General features: G+C 39.3%; 2 protein-coding genes across 5 annotated transcripts in view; one reads left to right on the top strand and one right to left on the bottom strand.

Annotated features, from left to right (window-relative positions):
* The first annotated feature begins 68 nt into the window (after positions 1-68).
* On the top strand, positions 69-8,080 carry tchp (trichoplein, keratin filament binding). Its single transcript, XM_059336279.1, has 13 exons — positions 69-194; positions 533-727; positions 2,185-2,395; positions 2,493-2,549; positions 2,888-2,956; positions 3,358-3,531; positions 3,619-3,731; positions 3,832-3,898; positions 4,008-4,180; positions 5,122-5,203; positions 5,308-5,493; positions 7,230-7,373; positions 7,463-8,080. Exons 2-13 carry the CDS (start codon positions 537-539, stop codon positions 7,493-7,495), a joined length of 1,500 nt encoding a protein of 499 aa, XP_059192262.1. The 5' UTR covers positions 69-194; positions 533-536; the 3' UTR covers positions 7,496-8,080.
* A 66-nt stretch (positions 8,081-8,146) lies between these two features.
* git2a (G protein-coupled receptor kinase interacting ArfGAP 2a) overlaps positions 8,147-23,997 on the bottom strand; it is a 22,311-nt gene continuing 6,460 nt past the window's right edge. The window contains exons 3-20 of one of the 4 annotated variants that reach the window (XM_059336274.1): positions 23,685-23,797; positions 23,425-23,530; positions 23,218-23,304; positions 22,982-23,112; positions 22,787-22,881; positions 21,356-21,401; positions 20,851-20,902; positions 20,691-20,763; positions 20,469-20,566; positions 20,255-20,366; positions 20,005-20,147; positions 19,073-19,222; positions 16,541-16,789; positions 15,583-15,672; positions 13,181-13,263; positions 12,817-13,008; positions 11,087-11,150; positions 8,147-9,522 (exon numbers count right to left, since the gene is read on the bottom strand). In XM_059336274.1, the coding sequence (XP_059192257.1) occupies positions 9,310-9,522; positions 11,087-11,150; positions 12,817-13,008; positions 13,181-13,263; positions 15,583-15,672; positions 16,541-16,789; positions 19,073-19,222; positions 20,005-20,147; positions 20,255-20,366; positions 20,469-20,566; positions 20,691-20,763; positions 20,851-20,902; positions 21,356-21,401; positions 22,787-22,881; positions 22,982-23,112; positions 23,218-23,304; positions 23,425-23,530; positions 23,685-23,797 (2,097 nt within the window). In that variant the 3' untranslated portion in view covers positions 8,147-9,309. The remainder of the gene's footprint in view (positions 9,523-11,086; positions 11,151-12,816; positions 13,009-13,180; positions 13,264-15,582; positions 15,673-16,540; positions 16,790-19,072; positions 19,223-20,004; positions 20,148-20,254; positions 20,367-20,468; positions 20,567-20,690; positions 20,764-20,850; positions 20,903-21,355; positions 21,402-22,786; positions 22,882-22,981; positions 23,113-23,217; positions 23,305-23,424; positions 23,531-23,684; positions 23,798-23,997) is intronic. The other 3 variants (XM_059336275.1, XM_059336276.1, XM_059336277.1) reach the window with 3 other exon arrangements.

Below are 23,997 nucleotides of genomic sequence, written 5' to 3'. Positions count from 1 at the left end.
TGCGCTTTGCGTTTTCATCCAGTCGACTCTTTTGACCTTTACTTCGCCCCGTAGCGTCGAAGTAACCAGGAAGAGTATCGGTAGCTAAGGGAAACTGTAAGGTTTAATAACGGCGGTTTCTCTGTGCAGAAATGAAAAACTTCGACTTGTTTTAACAAACAACAAGAGGAAGCTATCCAGTTTACCACCAGAGGGTAGGTAGGTATTATTTATCGAGATGAAAAGGCTCTTATTTGCGCGCGTGTTGCTGGGCAGTGCGATATGTGGCGCTTTGTTCGGACTGTTTTGGTTTTAAATGTCTTCATTGTCCTTAAACAAAAAACGTTACATGGCCAGAACACAATGAAACTAAATAATAAGGTAACTGGTCGCTTTCTGTTTTCTGTGTGAAAGAGTAGCAAACAAACTGTGCCTAGCTAACCAATAACGTGTTAAACCGGGTATACTTAACTAATACATTATAATGCATGAGAAGTTAGTTAGGTTAGTTTTGGGTGATTTCTTCACACAATTAATGTTTATTTTGATTCAGGACTATGGCTCTGCCGACCCTCTCGGCCCATGTGCCCAGCCGGTCCCGGGTGCTGGCCGGACAGCTGGCTCGACAGCGGGAGCAGGAGGCCCGGTGGCGGCAGCAGTGGGAGCTGCATGCTCAGTACTTCAGAGAGCAGAGTGTCCGCAGCCACAAACAGGCGGCGTGGAGCTCCCGACAGTCCTACCAGCGGAGGTAACAACCATAGCGTCACCCTGTTAATAATCGCCTTACTCATTTTTTCAAGTTTTGCAGGAAACACAAAAAACTTCACCAAAAGTCTAACATATGACATTTATTGATCATTTCACTCAAAAAGGATGTAACAAAGGATGGCTATTGGCATATTAATAACACTGTGTGTAAATTATGTAATTTAAGAGAAATAAATTACTTATGCAATTTTTTGAACATGCCTTTGTGATTTAAGCAAGATATGGTAACACTTTATTTTGAAGGTGTCTACATACGAGCCTGTCAGAAACATGACATGACAAGTATCATGAGCATTAATGTTACTTCAAAGTGTCATTAACGTTCATGACACATCCCATGTCATGTTTATGACACGCTCGTGTCACTGTTATGTAGACACCTTAAAAATAAAGTATTACCATATCTTGCTTAAGTCACAAAGGCATGTTCCAAAAATTGCCTAAGTCACATTTTATTTTGACTTAGGCTTAATAAATCTGCTTAAGTCACACACTTGACATAGGCCATTATCTTAAAGGGGTAAAATCACATGATCTGATCAACTGAGGATGTAGGCGATTTTACCATAGGTGGCCAGCATCATGAGGAGATGATTTAGGCAAAAAAAGACAATTGTGACAAAAAATGACTTTTTGGCGATTATTTTAACAGTGTTACGATAGACTGTATAAAATAACATACACCAGAGCCGGACTCACTCTGTTACCACATAACTGCAGAAATCTCTGCAACAGTAGGCTTCAATTTGATGTCCCATGCTCATGTTTACTATTGATATATGATTGCCACGGGGCTAATTCAGTATTTCTCTATTGTTTCTCCTTCACTGCCCTCACTTACATGGCTCTGTAAGTAATCATCCTTTGTATATAAGGTTTCATTATGCAGGATTCCTGGAATGTTAAAAATCCTTGAAAATGGTGTTATCAATCTCTGAAAAGAACTGGAAACTGCTTGAAATGTAGATTATGTATGAAGAGAGTCTACTAACGAGCAGGTGACACATTTTGAAATATGAACATTTTTTGCATTTTCCTTTACAATGTCACCCTTCTGTAGAAAGCTGCCGTGCAACATCTTGATTATTTTTTAGCACAATAACATCTTCTTTAATGTAATAAAGAAGTGCAAAAATCAGTATACTGTATATAAATATGTAATTGACCACAGGTTGCATCATGAAAAAGCTTGAAACGTTGACTTTGGAAAAGGTGTTGGAACCCTGTGTATGATGAATGTTTAAAAAGAGACTATAGTCTATTGCTCCCAACTAATTTGTACCTACTTCGGCAACACTTCAGGCTCAAATTTGCTTCATACTGTAAAACAAATATCAGTTGGTGCAGATTTTTCTCTCTGTGGGTTTTAGCAGACAAATGACAGAAAATGATGCCAGAGGAAAAACAACAAATGTCTCTTTTCCTCTGTTTTTTCAGTATGTCGGCATACCATAAACAAAGACTGGAGGAGGAAAAGAAGGCCATCCTGGAGCAGCGCAGGGATCGGCTCAGGGCCATGCTTCAAGAGGAACAAGACCGCCTGGAGGCGGAGCTGAGGGAGCTAGTTCCTGACAGGAGTGCACTGGCAGGTCAGCTGGTGCAAAAGACTGAAGAGCTTCGTACAGCAAGAGAGGAAAGAAGAAAAAAGGTAGCTGCATTTAATATATTGCCTCCTTAGCACTGATTATAATGCTCTGTCAGAAATGTTTAATGGTTCTTTCTTCTTTCCTTTTTTTAACCCCTAGCTTGCACAAGAGCTGCTGAATGAGCACTGGAAGAAAAACAACGCAGAGTTGCGAGAGGTAGCAAAGTTTAAACTATTAATGGAAAAACGACAAGTTGCTACACCTCATACTTCAAAGTCTGAATGTTAATGAAGTGATAAATGGCCTCAGGAATCTTGTAACCATCCTGTGCGTCTTAAGAGCTCGCAGGAGGAGAAAACAGACACTTTTTTATCAAGATGTCCACTTGATCTGGAAACTAATCGGGCTTGTGATGCAGATATTCCATGACTTTCTGTGAACCTGAGTCTAGTGTCGACTTAAGAGAAAAAAATGTTCTGGTATCCCTTCCGCTAAGGGTCAAGTTCATCAGTATCTCTGTCTCGTCCTTACTAGCTCCTTTAATCTGTCCACAGGTTGAGTCGACATTACATAAAGATCATGTTGTCAGCCAGTGGCAAGAGCAGATATCTGAGAAGAAACAGGTAAGATGTTCATCACAGCTATCAGACAAGACAGTTCAGTTTCTGCTCGTTCAAATCTGTTAATCACAAGGACCTACAGGTCAAAATCCCTTATTATCCTAACACGGTTATTATTCTGTACTCACACTAAATGGGGTAGAAAAATGATCTCCGGTACTTTTAAGCACCATCACCAAGTCAGTGATGACGTATTAGACCCACAAGATGTTAAACTTTGTCATTATCCTTTTACCTGACTAATTATTTATGTAACAAATCAATTTTTAATTAAATGGTGGCTCATGTCATCTGTGAGCACAGTATCGAGTCTGATATCTACTCACTTTTATCTCCTGAACATGGTACATAATTTAGAAAGTTTAGACACCTACTGTAAGTGACCTGTCTCTCCAAATGTGTAGCAAGAAGTGGAAGAGAAGCAGGAGAAGAGACGCTTCGAAAATGAATACGAGAGGACCCGAAAAGAGGCTCTGGAGAGGATTAAGCAAGAGAAGGTGAAAAAGAACCTAGAGGAGCGGAAGAGGGCGGAGGAACTTTGCAAACAGATGGAAGAGCTAAAGCTGAGGGAAGAGGAGGTATTTAAAACTTGGACAAAGTATTTCTGCCAGGAAAATTGATTTTGCAGATGTGTTTTTTAAGCCTTTTTTCTCTCTCTCTCTCAGGCAACTCGCCTAAAGAAAGAGCAAGAGGCTCTGCTAGTCAAACAGTGGGAGCTGGAGAAGATGGAGGAAGAAAGGAGACAGGTGGAGGAAAGGCGAAAGAATTCTGAGATGGGGTAAGGGATGCTCTTTGTGCAGATAAGTTATCGCAACGAGTGATCTACAGATACATCATTCTGGTGAGGCATTTGGTTAATTGGATTTGTGTTCCACCAGGCATTTCTTGATCCGCCAATATCGCGCTCAGCTGAGGAGAAGAGCCCAGCAAGTGCAGGAGGAACTAGTTAGTTTACTTCATTTTTTATTTCACTTTTGATACAGTACATTTTTCTGCATTAAGTCCAACTTTACCGACATTCACAACTTCCTCGATATTCCTCTGTGCCCAAAAGGAGGCTGACCGTAAGATCCTGGCAGCCTTGCTGGAAGGACAGCAGGAGGACAGGAAGATGGAGACGGCACGAAAAGAAAGGGCCATCGCTGACGCTGCCTGGATGAAACATGTGATTGAAGAGCAGCTTCAGTTGGAGCGGGAGAGGGAGGCTGAGTTTGAAATTCTTCACAGGTCAGCACTCACTCAGGACTCTTCTTGTTTCTGTTTTTTGTGCTTCCTTGTCCCCTCTGTCTTCTTCCATGTGATCTGGAAATTGATCTCACAGACAGTCTTAAAAAATGTCTCAATTCCTTAAAATGCATCTTGAGGAGAGAGGCTGAGGCTGAGGCTTGCCAGTGCGTGGAGGCACATACCTATGCAATATAACAGAGGCATTAACCCTTTATCGGGCGAAGAACCATATTTGGTAACTTCAGTGGATATCTAAATGGGGTCCCCATGTCTCTCTGTTTGGTCGTAGAACCACATGGATTTCTTCCAGCTAATCAGCAAAGATCAGGCTACATTACTAGATTTAAGGGGCAAATCTAAAAGAAAAAAAGTTGCAGATTTAAGAGATTTAAAGTGGCAAATCTGCGTGAAAAAAGTCACAGATTTACGAGAAAAAAGCGAAAAAACAACAACTTTTTTTTTCGCAGATTCACCACTTTAAAGCTCATAAATCTGCACTTTTTTTCTCGTAGTTTTGCCATTTTAATCTTGTCAACTTTTTTAGCATTAATTTGAGATTTTTTTCCTACAAATTTGTAACTTTATTTTACTGTTAATTTGAGATTTTTTTTCTCATAAATTTGTAACCTTTTCCTCAAAATATTACCCCCCTCCCCTGGGTCCTTATGTTTTTTTTACACATTCTGGCAGTATGTAATATCCTCCAATATTCTCTAGGGTTTAAATTTGGAATTTGCAAGTATTTCAATGAGTGCCCTATTAAGGGTTAACCACAGCTGGAATATACAGAGAGAGAAATAAAACAAATCTCAGTTGGGAGGGAAGACACACAAAAAGAAAGGATCGAGGATGTACAAACTGAGAAAGGAAAAACTCTGACTCAGCAGAAGGAGACTCCTGCTTCTTCTCAAATGCAAACCAATGTTTCTCATCAATTTCAGAGAAGAAGCTCAACGTGTGTGGGAGAAACGAGAAGCACAGTGGGGGAAGGAGAGGAAAGCCAGAGAACGGCTGATGCAGGAGGTTATTTGCTTTAAAATCAAGATGAAACTTTAGTTGACTGTTCAGTAATTCAAAAGACATGACTACTACATAGCAGCTCTCCTTTTACTCTTCTTCTTATTAAGGTGCTTGTGGGGAGACAGCAGCAGCTGGAGCTGAAGATGCAAAAGAACAGAGATGCTCAGGAGGAGTCCCTGAAGAGAAGGGAACAGCTGATCCAGGAACTGGAGCGGGAGCGGGAGACACGGCTCCAGGAGAAGGAGCAAGAAGGAGCCCGTAGGACGGCACGGATGCAGGAGATCAATGATCAGGTTGGCACATTGTGCAGTGGCTACAGTAGTATTCAATACAATAGCAGTCCAATGTGACCAACCAGATTAATCCAGGTTTTTAGTATATTTTTTATTGCTACATGGCAAACAAGGTACCAGTAGGTGCAGTAGATTCTCAGAAAACCAACAAGACCCAGCATTAGTAATATGCAGCTCTTGGGGCTGTGCAATTGGGCAATTAGTTGAAAGGGGTGTGTTAAAAAAAATAGCAATGTCTGCCGTTGACTTTACAAACACAAAACTTTTTGGTTTCTAGGATTTAGCAATCCTGTGAATCACTAAACTAATATTTAGTTGTATGAGCACAGTTTTTTATAACTGCTTCACATCTGTGTGGCATGGAGTCAACCAACCTGTGGCACCTTTCAGCTGTTATTCCACTCCAAGAGTCTTTAACAACATTCCACAATTCATTTACATTTCTTGGTTTTGCTTCAGAAACATTATTTTTGATGTCACCCCACAAGTTCTCAATTGGATTAAGGTCCGGGGATTGGGCTGGCCACTCCATAATATCAGTGCTGTTGGGTTGGAACCAAGATTTTGCTGGTTTACTAGTGTGTTTGGGGTCATTGTCTTGTTGAAACACCCATTTTACAGGCATGTCCTCTTCAGCATAAGGCAACATGACCTCTTCAAGTATTTCGACATATGCAAACTGATCCATGATCCCTGGTATGTGATAAATAGGCCCAACACCATAGTGCCCATATCATGATGCTGCACCACCATGCTTCACTGTCTTCACTGTGTACTGTGGCTTGAATTCAGAGTTTGGGGCTCGTCTCACAAACTGTCTGCGGCTCTTGGACCCAAAAAGAACAATTTTACTCTCATCAGTCCACAAAATGTTCCTCCATTTCTCTTTAGGCCAGTTGATGTGTTCTTTGGCAAATTGCAACCTCTTCTGCACATGCCTTTTTTTTAACAGAGGGACTTTGCGGGGGATCCTTGTAAATAGATTAGCTTCACACAGACGTCTTCTAACTGTCACAGCTCTTACAGGTAACTCCAGACTGTCTCTGATCATCCTGGAGCTGATCATTGGCTGAGCCTTTGCCATTCTGCTTATTCTTCCTTCCATTTTGATGGTTGTCTTCTGTTTACTGCCACGTGTCTCTGGTTTTGCTCTCCATTTTAAAGCATTGGAGATCATTTTAGCTGAACAGCCTATAATTGTTTGCACCTCTTTTCCCCTCTCCAGTCAACTTTTTAATCAAAGTATGCTGTTCTTCTGAACAATGTCTTGAACGACCCATTTTCCTCAGGCTTTCAAAGAGAAATGCATGTTCAACAAGTGCTGGCTTCATCCTTAAACAGAGGCCACCTGATTCACACCTGTTTTTTTTTTTCACAAAATTGATGACCTCACTGATTGAATGCCACATTGGTATATTTTTGAACATACCCCTTTCAACTAATTGTCCAATTACACAGCCTTAGGAGCGTGCATATTAAGAATGCTGGGTCTTGTTGGTTTTCTGAGAATCTACTGCACCTACTGGTACCTTGTTTGCCATGTAGCAATAATAAATATACTAAAAACCTGATTAATCTGGTTAGTCACATTGGACTGCTATTATTTTAAACACTACTGTATATCGACTTACTACAGTGGAATGAATTGTCAGGTGTTTCTGTTCACAGCGCCTCCTCATATTACATACTTTTCATATCAAAAGATACTTAAAGTTGTTTGTGTGAATGTACTGCAGGTGGAGCAGCAGCGTCGAGAACAGTGGGAGGAGCAGTGCAGGCTAGAGCAGGAAGAGGAGGAGGACAGGGAGGCTCTTCAAAACCAGGAGGAGGAGCTGAGGCTGGAGATGCAGAGGATGGCCAAGAAAGGGTACCAGGAGAAGGTAAAAGATGAAAGTCAAGCTGAAGGTTCATATTGCAACTTTGGAAATGCTCGTTAATGTTAAAATATGCTTGAAATGGTTTCTTTCAGATTCACAGCAGACCTCGATCAGCCTGGACATGAGCCACCTGCAGGACTGGAATCAAACCTCAGTTGTGAGACGTATATTTTTCTACCTGTGAATTGGCTGAAAATTAGTTAGTTGTCACCGTTTTGTTCCTCCTGTCCAGCAAACCATTCAAAATAACTGATGGGGAACATAATCTGCAGATATCATTCAAAGTAACATCAAATCAAATCAAGGGATTATCTTTTCTTTCAAAATCCCCACATCTTACTCTTTGGGACAGTGTTGTCTTGAGGAGCCACAGTGGCTGTGGGAGACCGTAACAAAAAACAGAGAATCCTGTAGCAAAAAAGATAAAGATGAAGATACCAACTCCTGAAGCTTCAGATTTTATTTGATTAAACTTTAAAATGCTTTTTTGCACAGATCAACATCTGTGAATTTTGTCCCCATCACTTACACTGGAACTGCGTTATGGAGTGATTTTCTAAATTGTGCCATTTTGATGTAGATAATTTAATGCTGGTTGTTTGCATATGTAGAAAAGAACTGACAGATTTTTTTTTGCACTTTTATATATTTAGTATATATTTTCTATCGTGAATTTGTAGACTGTTTTCAATAAAGCTATTCCAATCAAATCATTTCAGTATTTGTATTGAAGCAATGAAACATCATAAATACAAACTTGCCAAATCACAACAGGCTGTATTTATAAATTAAGTTTATTTAGAAAATAATTATTTTTCCAAAGTGCAGCTTAACAGCGGCATCACATACATCCCTGCACTCCAGTCAAGTACAGAGAGGGACATTACCTTGATCAGATTTCAAAATGATGATGAACTCTGAAACACTTGGTGAGGATGAACGTTGGGTTGCACAATTATACAGGAGACGTCGGGATTTCTATCCCATATGTTGCACCTTAAATACAAAACTAGCAGCAACAGAACAGAGCACAAAACACGTGGACATACAAACAGTATGGTTATCAGCTCTAAATATCTTGTAACATCACCAACACTGCCATGGCACACAAGACCGCAGAATACAGTGCAGTGTGGAGAAAAAAAACACCAGATCATTTGAACTTAACACAACAACGTCTTGGTGCTGGTGAAGAATACAACTTGGCCCCTGAACAAGCGTTATGTGCATTCACCGACTTGACAAATGGACACAAATAGCCGCGCTGCAGACTGGATTACACTTGGACAGGGGACAAACCACACAAAAAGCTTCTTGGATGCAACAAACATTATCAATGCAGAGCTACAAAGAGTGCATCAATTAAGTTCTCAACATTTAATGGTTAATTTGTTTTTTGGAGATTAAACTTTACAGTATGATGATGCTTGCACAGTGCAATTAATGAGAGGAAGCTCCTTTAGCTACGAAAGTGTTTAGCAATAGGATTCAATGACAGATTCACGACTCATTTATGGCTTTTCAGCATCCGTGTCTGGCTTTGGACTGACAACATAATCATGTGGATCTACTGTCCTGTGCTTAATTTCTTCTCTCAAAAATGATAAACTGATTAAAGATTAGAGAGTTTTACTCAATTCAAATCTACAAACCATCACAGTCTGTAGGGCCTGCTAGCTGCTGCTTGTTTTAACACGATTTGTAGAAGTTATTTAAGAGAAATTGTGCTATTATGACAGCTAGGTATCCATAAGTAAAGCTGCTGACTTTTTCCCTTTACACTCAGATTTTGTCCAGAGTTGGCTTTAAATATTAATTCATAAATTAAAAAAAACTGCATGCATATACCACAAATACAAAAAAACAACAAAATCATTTAAAAAAACATATATAGGAACAAAACTGAGATGCTGACTGCTTTGCAGCCCTGTAAGTGCTGTTAGTTGGTATTCTCCTTTGTGGTGATGGTGACAAGCTGCTTGGCTGCCTTGGCAATGTCATAAGCACATTGGATGACCTGCTGGGTGACCAGCTGCATGTCCGGTCCTGGGCAGCCCTCTGAGGGCAACGCCTTCCTGCACTCACTCTGAAGCCGGTACGCACTGGAGGTCAACAAGCGCAGAGAGCCTCTCACAGTATCTGAGCGTGGCTTCTGCAAAAGAAGATTTTAAATAACTTAATAATTATGTACAGTGTTTGTTCAAAACTCAACAGATTTGTGCAAAGAGAGGCTGTATAGTGCAGGTCCTTTGGAACCACATTGACCTCTGCTGGCTCAGGACTGAATCTGGCCAGGACCTATTTTGGTTTGTGCTCTTTTACACACACTTAAGAACATGCATATTTACCACACAAGGATATATATATATTTAGGTGCAATTAATTGTTGATGTGAGTAAAGAGCCAAGCAGCACAGCTGAAAATATTGCTGCAGTTAGGTCTTTAACCCATAAGAACCCATGGTGACACCCGTGTAACAAACACTTGACTTTAACAAGAAGTGAGTTCTCCAAAATGTGGCTGTGACTGGAAACAGAAATGTGAAAAAGTAGCTAATTTCAAAAAGCTTATTTTTTTGTTACTAGGCTACGTTTAAACCCCATTTAATAATTCTAATCTGTTAACAGGATGTCCTGTATTACATTTAACGTCTTCTGACAATATTTCCTGAGCAAATTAAAGTCACAATTTTGATACATGTTATGGAGATGCAAACAAAAAGGCAAATATTTATTTGTTTTTATCATTGATTTATTCTTATTTTGTTACTTAAAAACAAATCTGAAAAATAATTTGTTGTTTAACAGCACTATTAATGTCACAATTTTGACATATGTTGTGGAGATGCAAAGAAAAAGGCAAATTTGTGTTTCTATAAGCAGAAAATGTCAATTTTTTTATTTTAAAATAAGAAATATCATTAACGTAAATATCATTAACATAAATACCATAAACGCAGAATGTAACATATATGTCACATCACAGATCTTTGACATTTAGGGGTAGAATTAAAAACAAACAAACGAAAAAACGTCATAAATGTGTTCTATGTGGTCCACTTAGTCTATGGTATATCCCCCACAATGTTCCTTCAAGGATAAATAGGTCTGGGTTCTTATGGGTTAAACTGGTATTTTGTGTTTGTGATACCTTCAAAATAAAAACTAAAAAACTAAATGGCTGACTGTAGAGGCCATTTATCAGTTTAAAAAAATCAAACTTCAATCAGACATAGAATTAAAGATCCACTGATGCACCATGGGCATGTGGTGTACACCGACAAAGAAATAATTTGTACATGTGAAGTTTCTGAGTTTCTTATGATTTATTTTCCAAAGATAAGCAAGAAAACAAAGGAACAAAAATATCATGGTTCCCGCTGCCTCTCCTTCTCTACTAAAAAACAACAACATGCTGGCAGCATAACTGCCTACCTACATAAATAACCACGGCTGCCCACAGTGTTACGCAATTCACAAACAAAACTAATTTGGAAAAAATTATAAATACTTAACAAGAAAATGATTGAACGAAACATGAGCAAAAGAGAAAATACTATGAAAAAATGCCATCTAAATAAAGCACAAACATCCAGACTGAATAATCAAACAATACTAATTATTAGTAAAACAATGACTAAACTAACAACACATAAATGGCTCCTACAGCTCACTGATCAGTTCTCTCAAAGCAGAATACACAAAAAGTTTCCGTACCTTAGGAAAGAGGGCAGCCATTTCTGTCACAGCCACATGTATTCTTTCTGAGCAGGGTATGAAGCTGTGAGGAGAAGAGATTTATCCATGAGTTCAACAAGTCACATTCGTACAAATCCCAAAATTATAGAACGAACATTGATAAAATATAATTCAACCAAAACCTTTCACATGCAAAGTAATGCACTCTCTAATATTCACACCACACCGTACATTATCAACTTCACCTTCAGGTAATCAACACAACATGCTTTTTAACAGACATTTCTGTGCACATTTTTAGCATTGTAAGTACAAGTTCCATAGCACATTTTTGTATTAAAGAATTATGGTGTACACAGTAAAAACAACATCAACCTTAAAAATGTGCTACATCGAATTCACTGTTTGCATCACACTGCATTGATGGGAAAATCACATCTTCGGTTAATTGAAGCAAATTCAAAGTCAGCACATCAGAGGTAAAGACACAGCTTGTTAGCAGGTGAGGCAGAAGAAAAAAAGTTTGAGGGAGAGGAAAATAAAACTGTGCCTGGGAGGCAGGGACAGAGGCCAGAGTACCAGGAGGTGGGGTCAGACTATCACAACTATTGGGTGAATCACACAAAATAGGAAAGCCTTATCTTCACACCAGATGGGTTATTGGGATGTTTACTGTAACTTTACGCAGATTCACTATCAGACTCAAAGCTAAATTTATAAACAGGAAGCAGAGACAAACAAGTACACTCAAAGCCATACAGGACCCATTGTATGACATGTTCATCCCCTTCCAATCCATGTCCAAGACTCTAAACAAAATCCTGTATGCAGAACAAAATGCAGTGCAGCACATGAGCTTGCGTCAGACAACATGATAAGCACTCTTTGTTCTGCCTGAACAGAAAATAAATCATTTTTGACTGTAAACATCTCCTGGGGCCTGTTCTGTAAAGTGATTTGACCAAATAAATCAGGCTTATTCCAGTCAGTCTGACTTATTTCCAGCTAATTTGGTTCCATAAAGCAAACTCAACAATGTTCAAGCTCAGTTATTATGCTAATTTATGCTTGAAAATAGTTCAATTTGCTTTAATAATCAACTAAAATGAGTCAGATTACCCAAAAGAGCCTGGTTTATTTGGTAAAGGCGCTTCATGGAACAGACCCTGGATTTTGACTGTAAACATCTCCTGGGGCCTGTTCAAATTCACTGTTTGCATCACACTGCATAGATGGGAAAATCACATCTTCGGTTAATTGAAGCAAATTCAAAGTCAGCACATCAGAGGAAAGAGACAGCTTGTTAGCAGGTGAGGCAGAAGAAAAAAAGTTTGAGGGAGAGGAAAATAAAACTGTGCCTGGGAGGCAGGGACAGAGGCCAGAGTACCAGGAGGTGGGGTCAGGGGAGCGCAGGCTGAGCGGCTGAAGGGGAGGGGGGGCCTTCTCGGCCCAGGGCACCAGAGTGCTGAAACATCCCAGGCTGTGCCTGAGCCGACGCACGCCTTCACGCTCACATGGTCTGCTCTCAGGGATGAGGGATGAGGACACCAAAACATCATAACAGCAGAGCAGAGCGGAAGTAGAGTGAAGGGGAAGAGTGAAGATAACAGACACAAAAGGGGAAATGAAAGGAGATACGCGCGACCAAATATAACAGAATGATGATGACTGTAAGAGGAACCGTGGGTTGAAAATGGAAGCAAAGAAATGAAAGCTGATAAAGAAAGATCTTGTCTGCAGATTCTGACCTGTCATGTTTGTTCTCCTGAGCAGCTCGCAACAGCTCTTGGATATTCTTGGTGATCTGCTCTGTTTTGCGGATGACGTCTTCGGTGCTGGGAAGCGTGGGGTCTGACTCCATCTCCAGATCATCCAGCTCAGGGATAGAGCTGCCCTCCCCCAGCCAGCCACTGCTCCTCAGCCTCCCTCTCCTGCAAAAACTGCAGAGGGAAATTCAGAGGAAATTATTTCCACTGCCAAAAATCTCTGCTTATTGTTTTTACTCGAAAAACAAAACACGCATTCTTTTACCCTTTTACTTAGGAGCCAGAAAACTGTCCTATTGTCTTTCACTCATTACTTTGAACAAATCATTCCTGGTGATGCTCTTACCCCGAATCATCCATCTCGGAGTCATTGAATGTGTTGTCATAGTCACTTTCCGGCATGCTGCTTTGCTTCTCTACCTTTGAGGCCTAGAAGGAGGAGAGGAGACACAAAGCAAGTCGTCCCATGTCACTGACAATATAAACCAGAAACAGCTGCGGTGAAATCACAATTTCAATGCTCATCGACAATGAACAAAAACACATGTAGTCCTTTCTGTTCATTGTAGGTCAGATGTGATTATAAACAAGTAGAAGCGATGCAGACGGCTCTGACTGAAACAAGCCATTAAAGCTGTGAAGCAAAAGCATTCAGTATGGGGTTAGTCAAACAGATTATGCAGAGTTCAGATAGTTTACTCACATTTGTATGACATAATCACTGATGCTGACTTGTTTGAAATTGATCTTATTGAGGCACAAAAACAGAATATGTTGAAAAAGGATCGATTCGTGGATGACAATTAAGAAAATGGCCAAATAAATAAAGCCAATTCTAATAATCAGCAACACATGGCTGGAAACATTACATCATGACACACAGGGTTTACTCATTCTCCAAACTAAAGAGGAGTAGACCCCAGAGGGTAATTTATTGAGAGCGGGAAGTCCGATGAGTTCATAATTTGAGCTAAATCTCACGAATCACAACTATTGGGTGAATCACACAAAATAGGAAAGCCTTATCTTCACACCAGATGGGTTATTGAGATGTTTACTGTAACTTTATGCAGATTCACTATCAGACTCAAAGCTAAATTTATAAACAGGAAGCAGAGACAAACAAGTACACTCAAAGCCATACAGGACCCATTGTATGACATGTTTATCCCCTATCAATCCATGTCCAAGACTCTAAACAAAATCCTGTATGCAGAACAAAATGCAGTGCAGCACATGAGCTTGCGTCAGACAACATGATAAGCACTCTTTGTTCTGCCTGAACAGACAATAAATCATTTTTGACTGTAAACATCTCCTGGGGCCTGTTCTGTAAAGTGATTTGACCAAATAAATCTGGCTCATTCCAGTCAGTCTGACTTATTTCCAGCTAATTTGGTTCCACAAAGCAAACTCAACAATGTTCAAGCTCAGTTATTATGCTAATTTATGCTTGAAAATAGTTCAATTTGCTTTAATAATCAACTAAAATGAGTCAGATTACCCAAAAAAAGCCTGGTTTATTTGGTAAAGGCGCTTCACGGAACAGACCCTGGATCAGCACGTTGTTTGTGTGTTACTGGAGGAAGTGAGAGCATGCTGCTGGAAGCTCATTGTGCAAAATGGCCAAGCAGTTGTTAAAACAGCGTTGCCCTGAATTTAAATAAAATACACTGAAGTTTACTTAATGTAGGTTTAGGTAGTAAACTTCCACATGCACCTGATTAATTCACTAAAAGTGTGCTATTTTTGATATACTAACAATGTACTTAGTATACTGATGTGCTATTAGTACTGCTAAAGATATACTAAAATACAATAAAGTGTATTTAATTAGAATATTCTGAGACACATTACATGCACTTAAATACACTTTTAGCTTTTTTCTTTTACTAATGCAGTAAAAATACACCTAATTCTAGCTTTATCTCAACTTGAAGTATATATATATATATATATATATATATATATATATATATATATTCCATGCAGTTTGATATGAGTGTATTTGAAAAGTGTTTTAAAGTGTACTTCAAGACACAATTTCAAAAGAAGTTATTAGTTTAAAAAAACAACTAGATACTCAAGTATACTTAAATGCATCTCAATGGTGTCTCAAATAAGTACACTACACTTAATTGTATTTCAGTACATCTTTAGTCGTGCTAATGATAATAAGATGATAATGGTTGTATAAGTATATAAGTATAATGTTAGAAAAATAGCCCACTTTAATTAATTTCACATTAATTAAGTGCACATGGAAGAATACCTTAATTCTTCAGTACACTTTTTCTTACTTGAAAAACATGAGTTTAACAACTGGAGGGGTAAAAATACACTTTTAACAACCTAATTTACTCCGTTTGTTTCCCTTGTTTACAGACAGGTGGTTGCTTTACAAAAGGTTAAACAAACATGACGCATCATCTGCCGCACAGGTTTCTGGAGCAAAGAAAGAAAGCATTAAAATTAGCAGGTGAAAGCACGACTTTCTGCTCCACAGAGGTTTTGCCTTCCACAAAACCACACAACTCCGGTTGTTTAGCCGCGCTGTGAGGATGATGCCGATGAAGGCGGGTATCTGATGGTGAGGGCAGGTGGTGGAGGGGCGGCTCATGCAGCAGGGCAGATAAGGAGCGGCATATGGAGGACAGAGGGAGGTGAGGGAGGGGGAGGAGGTGGAAATGGCTCCAAGTTGATTTGCTGCGTCCCACAAAATGTGGACCGGCTGAGGATGTACTTAACCTTTTGAGCACTCTCGTCCTTCGACCAAGACAGGGTGGATGGAAATGAGGGGAGGGATGAAGAGGTGGTCACAAAAGCGCCCCTTTCCGTCTAAAGACAGGGTTCAAATCACATTTTAAGGACACACATTTCTTAAATTAAGAGAAGAAACAAACTAAAAAGTGAGATGAGTGAGTGGGATTAGATCATGTTATGTCACATAAATCTCTTCAAGCTGGTTATGGTACAACTGTATACTGAGAATAGAGTTAATAGAAAAATATATCTGTGCAATGAGCATTAATGAGGATTAGAAATATGTGTTATTTTTGAGGACCGATCTAAATAGATGAGATAAATCAAAGCTGTGTGGAGATTTGGGTTATTTTTACAGATCATCCTCCTACATTTATTCCCTGAACTTATCACCATTTCCTGCCCGAGCCTGGAAAAGTTCTAAAATGAAGAGCACCGGAGTTAATCCATCGAGAGAGAAAGTACCAGAAAGCTATGATTCACAGGCTCAAATTTAACTTTGCAAATATCTGATTTGAATCAAAGAATGAGAGATGAGAGGGTGGAGTGAGTATGTGAAATTATCATGCATTACAAAAACACAGTATTTGTATGGTAGTTTTAATGCTTCATCAACATAAAACACAGTACAAACCTTCAAAGTAAATCAAAATAACAGCATCTAATGTAGTTACAGCTAAGTTTTGTCTAACAAACAAGCAGCACAACAGAAATATGCAGATAATGGTTTTGATATGAGTTGTGACTGGCTGTGTCTCAATGACATTGTGGTTTTGATGAATCCGTCTTTGATGCTGCTGCAAAAAATCTACCCAGTGGCAAATAAAAAATAAAAATAAAGGAAGAGAGAAAGGGTGCAGACAGGGTGAAGACATGAGGGAAAGTGGTGGAAACAGGGCAGTGGAGAGGAAGTGGCAAAGGAGAGCAGGGAAGTCTTACTTACATGAGGTGGGAAGGGTTGCAGGGTGGGGATACCCTCCTCTGGGTAGGGAGATTCCCCTTTAGGGAGATAGGGCTTCAGGCCTGAGCCGGTCTCATACATAGACATGGGCCGACTGGCCCGCGCAGACTGCCGGCGTTTCAGGGCTGAGGGGCTGGAGGGGTCGGGGTAGTCTGAACCGCTGGGGATCTGATAGATATTGGTTGGGACGTGCCGCCTGAGAGAGATGTTCTCGCTTTGCAGAGATTGCAGCTGGAAGAGATGTCAGCAATACACTAAGAGGTGCTGGGAGCAAAGCAAGCTGTGTTCCCTGTTCTCATTCACTCTGTCTTTATAGCAAAATATTTCTGATTAGTTTTCCTAAAATATTCATATAATATACTTTGGCAGTCTGACACTGTCTGCATGCTTACAATCATTCAATTGTGGGTGTCGTATTGCAAATTCGAGAAGCTGAACTTTCAATGTTTGTTATTCCCATGGTGTAGATTAGAATGTTTAGTCCAAATGTTTGGATAATGTCTCTAGGTCTGCCCCCTTCTTAGTTTATTAGTTGACTAATTTTTGTTTTAGTTGACTAAGATTTCTACATGATTAGTCATTTTTCATGCTGAAAAAAATTAAGCATATCTATGGTAAAGACAAGACTTAAAGTGGTGCTTTTGCATGATTCTTAATGGAGAAACTCGGTTCTACAGATCTGTTGATTGAATCATATCAAATAAGACTTTCTTCAGTTGAGGACAGCCCTAATGTTATCACAAAAATGTCTGATATTTCATTTATATACAGGAACTAAGGCTGCTTCACTGATAATTGTGTACATAAAAAATAAATGAGGTTATTTAAGCTCACAGACTTCATGCTTACATGATAGAGAACCTTTTCCTATGAATATAATCATACGATTGTCCTTTTATATCCATCAAGTTGACCATCAACTTCCTAAAAACCAAAGGAATAACATGAATTTTGCTTTGGGGGGATTTCTTGTGGTCTAAAAAAGAAAAAGCAAAGCAAGTGATAAGCAAGCAAAAGATTGTTGCGTAGGTAAGCAACACAGGTGCAGTTTAAGTCAAAGATGTAGCCGCAGTACAGACGGATTAACTCAAAGGTTATGAGAGGATAAGAGGCGTTCGAGAACGAACATCAAAGTCGAAAATCATTTCGACTTTGTCAAGGATAAAAGAGTTTGGGGGAAGAAAAGTTGTCCTTAGTTAATGCAACAAATTGCATTTAGTGCAAAGTAAATGGTAGATCTGGTGTTCTGGTCAAAAAAGGGAATAGTATGGTTTTGTAATTACTCTTAAGCCTCAATAACTCCAAGGCAACACTTTACAATAAGGGTACATTAATCAACATTAGTTAACACAGTAATAAGTAGTAACTAACTAATACTAATCCTCTTAAGGAAATGTCTTAGCTGTGAACTTTATGACATACTGTTAACTAACATCTTTATCAACCATACGCAAATATTAGTTGGTCACTTAATTAACATGTAAACCCTTAATAAATGTTAACAAGAGACTATTGTCTATGTCTATAACGCCATAAACAATGTTAATTAATGTACTTTTATAGCAAATTGTTACCAGATATGTCATGACCAGTCACATGTCCTGCTTTCTCCACTATATATTAATCTGAATGTGATCATTTTAGTGAATCTGTTCAAGTCTGAGCTAACACAAAGCCGGATCACATCATCAAAAACACCACAGTACGCTGCAGCGCTGTAGGTCAGCTGCAGCGTCACAATGATCTTGTGTGTGCAAACAAAGCTCACATAAATAGAATTAAGAGACAAATTATATGCATGCTCCATTAAAACAGCCAAATTAAAGAAATTTCAACATTAGAAAAAAAAAAATCAACCTCACCAACAAGGGTGCAATTTAACAAAACAAAAAGTTGTACCATGCATGTGACAGAGTAACAGTATTCCAACTGAGAACGCTTTCTATGAAATGTCTATGAATTGTAACGACAACATCTCAAACAATAAACCCACATGTACTAAAAGGCTGTTACCAAAACATTCTACTCAGTAAACACAGTATATGTGATGAAGCAAGGCACACACATACAATTTCAGTTAGTCACTATGAAGGGATTAAAAAAACTGTCAATTACTTCATGCTTTTTCTTAAAACATGCTTGTTAGTAACATCCGACAGCATATACTTATTACAAAAAGAGAACTACTGGTAGAAATGTTTTCGTTATCAACTGGAGAAAAGGGTGCATTTCTTTTGAAATCCAGAAAGTAATTGAAAAAAAAAATGAAAAGAAAAGAAAATCTCCAGTTTACATTCAAGCTTTAGAAATCGAACATGCTGGCCAAAACAGAGGGTGGACCAGCAGGGTGTCACAGCAGCCTAACTTGCAACACAGCATTCCTATTCAGGTAGCTCGGCCTCCACACCAGAGAGCCATCGCACTGGGCAGGAGAAGAGCTCTGCTGACCGCTGTGGCCCCCCCTCGGTCCGGCCCCTGGTGTTAGTGATCTTATTGGTGGAGCGAGGTGGATACCTTTTTCTGCATCAGCCTCAGCTCATCACTCAGGTTGTTGTTGGCTTTCATGAGGTGCTGGATCTTGGCTTCAGAGGCCGAGAGTGCGTTTTTCACCTCCATGTATTCGTGCATAGTAATCGGGCCATCTGAGAGGTCAGAGTCCAGGCTCTGGTGGAGACAGGGGTTGAAAACAAAATGGTAAAGGTTCCTATAAGGAGACTCTTCAGACCTGCATCGCACCTATAAAAACAATCTGAGCGTGTCAGCAACAAACGAGCCCTTCAGTGGATGTATCGTTAAATTGGCACAAGGCGCAATTGCCTTTGTAGCTTAATTTTCCCATTAGACACAAAATTAGGGTCAAGGTCAGGGGTCAGCAACCTTTACTAACAAATGTTGACCAAATACAGAGAAAAAATGTCAGAATGGAAGCACAAACCTTATTTTGAGCTTTAAAGTTCGGATAAAACAGCTTACTAGGTCTAAATTAGCCTACCAACATTACTCCAATGAGCATTTATTAATGTGATTTTATGCAGCGAGGACCAAATTGAAAATGAGAGGCTGGACAGCAAAGAACTATCTCAGGAGATTCGGAGTGGAAAGCTAGTCTAGCTAGCGAAGCTCAAAACAAGACAAAATGTAGAGGTTATGGGTTACGTCAGGCCGTAGACTTTCATACAATGTTAGTTGACTTAAAATGCTAAAACATATTTTAAGGTGTATATAAGCTACACATTTTACAATTGAAGAATACAAGTTGCTTTAGGCCTATACCAATGAAAAAATCAAAATGCAAAGAAATAACTATTTATTTTTCTATCACAGCCACAGGGAGCCGCTGCAGACGGCATGCAGCCATGTGTGGCTCTGGAGCTGCAGGTTACCTAAACCCTGGTCTAGGTTGAAAAATAGCTTCCCTATGATTTGAGAAAATTTTGCTACCATACCTTGGTCCTGTCTCCTTTACTCGAGGGGAGCTCGTGATCTGTATCCTCATCAGATGCCACACTATCGTAGTCGGGCTGGTCGTTGTCCTGGCTGTCACTGCCATGCCTGACAGCCATACTCTTCAGGATGAATTCCACATTGTCTGGTATGAAGGGACACGGAGCAGAACGGTTACTTTCTATCCGCACTTTGACACTTTGGTGTCTTTGAATCTTAGATCTTAGAATAAAATAACAATAGGATGCTGACCTTTGGGGCTGCCTATTGAATTCCCTTGTTGTCTGCGCTTTGCATCACTTAATATGTCAATGACAAGAGTTGCAAATTCATGTGCATTAAATCTCGCCAGCTTTTGTCGTCCCTAAAGAGGAAAAACAAAATCACAATCGCATGAAATCTAACTGTAAAGTAAATGTGTGCAGAGGGAAACGACCTGCACGAGAGCTGTGTAAAGCTGACTCACCTGGTTTCGTGTTGATGAATACTCTGGATTCACGGGAAGGAAAGGCACCACAGTAGTCTCTGTCACCAGAGTGCTGTGATTCTGTGTAGCCAACCACACTGCAAATAACAGGACAGGAATGAGCTCAGTGATGTCCGGTTTAGAGGTGAGAGTATAGCTGCAACACCAGTGGAGCTTTTCAAGTGTGAGCGTGAGGAGAAGCAAGTACAAATTAGCTTTTACCTGCATCAGTCTCTCGTCTGTCCACCTCATCATACACATCCATGGCCAGCTCCTCGAATAAATGATTACTGAGCTGCATTAGAATGAGCAGATGACAGTCAGTCTTCAGTAAGGGGGAATAAGGTACTTCAGTACAGTGAAACTCCTCAAAAATACTTACAGACTGCAGTTTCTTCTTTGCTGCCTTGGCCAGTTCTGATAAATCTAAACTGCTATAAACAGAACATAACTTTCATGAACACATGCTGATTGTAAGGTGGATATAAAGCACACTTTATCCTGAGAAATACTTACATGTTCCTTATCCATCAAAAGAAAGCAATAAGAGAAGATCAAGTGTGTCATTTAGATTGAAAAGGCACAGTGATTGTTTTACAATGGGTGTTTGAAATAACATTATTTGCAGCAGTTACTAAGTGTTTAGGTATTTCAGCTACTTCACTGGGTCGTCTTCCTTTAACACAGATAGTAGACGCTGCAGTGATCTCAGTAGCGTGTCAGAACAGGCCTCAGAGTGAAAACACAGCCATAAACAACTGCCTCACTGTGCTCTCTTTGTTGGCTCGATTCAAGTTAAGCCCGTTCACTTAGACCCACGTTAATTCACAGACAAATCACTTAACATCGACATGCATCATGTTGATTTACAGCTTGTGCTTTCTCACCTGTCAGCCATTTGTGGAACAATGAAGTGCTGGCCATTTTTATGATCTGAAAGGAGAACAAGAATGCTCTGAATCACTGCCAAAAACATCTTTGATACTTATGGGTAATGTAAACATTGATTTAAATAAAGTAGGTTATCAATATTCACAATGCAAATGAAATGCAATATGCAATTTGCTTTTATCTGCTCGGAGTGCCACATGGATGAGATTTATGGTAATTTGTCATGAACCTTGCCATCTCCAAAAAAATGAATTTAGATGCAATCTAATATTTCACTAATATTACCCTATTATTCCAAACATGACAATATTCCAGCTTTAATATGTCATATAAAAAGGCAGATTCTGTTTGAATTAGCCCTTATTCCAATTGTAGCATTTTCCAAATAATACATGTGGGATAATCAGATATTTTAGGAGCATTCTTTGGACATGTAAACAGATTGCAAGGCTGGGATAGAGATGCATGACCAAAAGAAAAGCCAACATTTATGGTTATGAGGAGAAACCAGGCAACTTATAAACATTATGAAAGGACTTGGATATCAACATATTGCAACACCACCTTTTTTCAAGAAGGTGGTAAAAGGAGTGAAAGAGGGAGGCTGTGTTTGCACGCTCAAAAAAGTTGGCCACCTCTGGAAAACTTTGAAAAATATGCAATTTTAATGCAAAAAAGTGCACAAGTGGCTCCCGCTCTCCAACATGTCCATATTTTGACATGATAAACAACATGTTTAACCCTTTATCAGGCAAAGAACTATATTTGGTAACTTCAGGTAATATTTTGAGAAAAAAGTTGCAAATTTACTAGATTAAAGTGGCAAATCTACAAGAAAAAAAGTTGCAGATTTGAGAGATTTAAAGTGGCAAATCTGCGTGAAAAAAGTCGCAGATTTACAAGGAGAAAGTGGGGAAAAAAGCAACTTTTTTCTCCCACATTCACCACTTTAAATCTCATAAATCTGCGCATTTTTTTCTTGTAGATTTGCCACTTTAATCTCGTAAACGTTTTTCTCAAAATATTATTTAAGTATGTTTTTTTTTTTTACACATTCTGGCAGTATGTAATATCCTCCAATATTCTCTAGGGTTGAAATTTGGAATTTGCAAGTATTCCAATGACTGCCCTATTAAGGGTTAAAGTGGCAAATCTACGAGAAAAAAATGCGTAGATTTATGAGATTTAAAGTGGTGAATCTGGTGAATCTGAAAAAGTTGCTTTTTTCCCCACTTTTTTTCTCGTAAATCTGCGACTTTTTTTCTTGTAGATTTGCCACTTTTATCTAGTAAATTTGCAACTTTTTTCTCGAAATATTACCTAAAGTTACCAAATATAGTTCTTTGCCTGATAAAGGGTTAACATTACATCGAAGTATGTATGGCTGCCTCTAAAAAGAGATCTCAGATCTGTCTCTCACTGCGTACCTGGCTTTCTCCCACACAAGTAGAACGCCAGTCGATCAGTAAGTTCATACTGAATCTCCACCAGTCTATCAGCTAGATCATGGTGGCCTGCTTCCCTACAAAGGCACATAATGAAAAAAACATTATATAACACTTCAAAGGGTGAAAGAATATGTTGTGTTTGAATTGAATAAAAGACAACTGTAAATAGCTAACCTTGCATAGTCAACGGGAGTTTTGCCATTGCTGTCAGGGGCTCCAGGGTCTGCTCCATAAACAGTTAGTAGTTCAGCCTGAGATACTTGTCCTGCCTTTGCAGCTACATGCAAAGGAGTGTTTCCTTTTTCCTGGAGGAAAGGTCAGTTAATAAACCATTAAGATCTGAAAATCTACAGAAAAGTAAATGCTGAGATAAAAAAATTCTGGTTTTAAATACAGCAGATGAATCTTACCGGGTGAAAAAAATTAGCTTGTGCTCCCAATGACAGCAACCTCAAACAAGTCTCGAGATTCCCGGTGCGAACACTTGAATGGAGTTGCTGAAAAAAACCCAAAACAAACAACTTTTACGATGGATTGACAGAGCTTGAAAGTAAAGCTTTGCGCAGCAACATATTCCAGTTTTCACTTAATCATATTTAGCAGCCAATTCTCCTCACCTTGCTTAAATCCTTGGCTGTCGAGCTGTCGTCCTCCCGGCAAGGCATGCGATGGACGAATGCCAGCATTTGATATTTGGCTTTTATAAACTCTGATTTATTTGGGCTTTTGGGACCACATAAAACATAAATGTTCAAACAAAAAGAAAGAGGCAATTAATGAGTCTGTGGGCACATACTAAACTTGGAAGTTCAACAATCATTTTTTGTGTCTGTTGAATTAACATCTACGGGAACATTTTCAAACAGTAATGACTCACTGCAGTTTGTCCTGAGGGTTGGCCTTGCGTTTCCCACTCATCACAGACGCAGGGTCCAGAAGAGAGTGCTCCCATATTGAATTTGCACCGTTGCTGTATAAAGTCTGAACCATCTAGGGAAGGAAATGTAAAAGAAACCTCAAAAATGTGTCCCATTGATTTAAAAAAATGCAGAATGCTGACTTGGACTGAACAGTTCCCTTCCTGAACAAACACTTTCTATATTTGGACAAAATCAATACAACTCGGTTGGATCTGATGTACAACTGTTGTCAACAGATTTATCTTGAGCAAAGACAGAGGCCTGCTGAAT

The sequence above is a fragment of the Centropristis striata genome, chromosome 7 (genome assembly GCF_030273125.1).
Source record: "Centropristis striata isolate RG_2023a ecotype Rhode Island chromosome 7, C.striata_1.0, whole genome shotgun sequence".
Taxonomy (NCBI): Eukaryota; Metazoa; Chordata; class Actinopteri; order Perciformes; family Serranidae; genus Centropristis; species Centropristis striata.
Note: the sequence above shows the minus strand (reverse complement) of the source record. Positions and strands in the feature narration are given on the sequence as shown.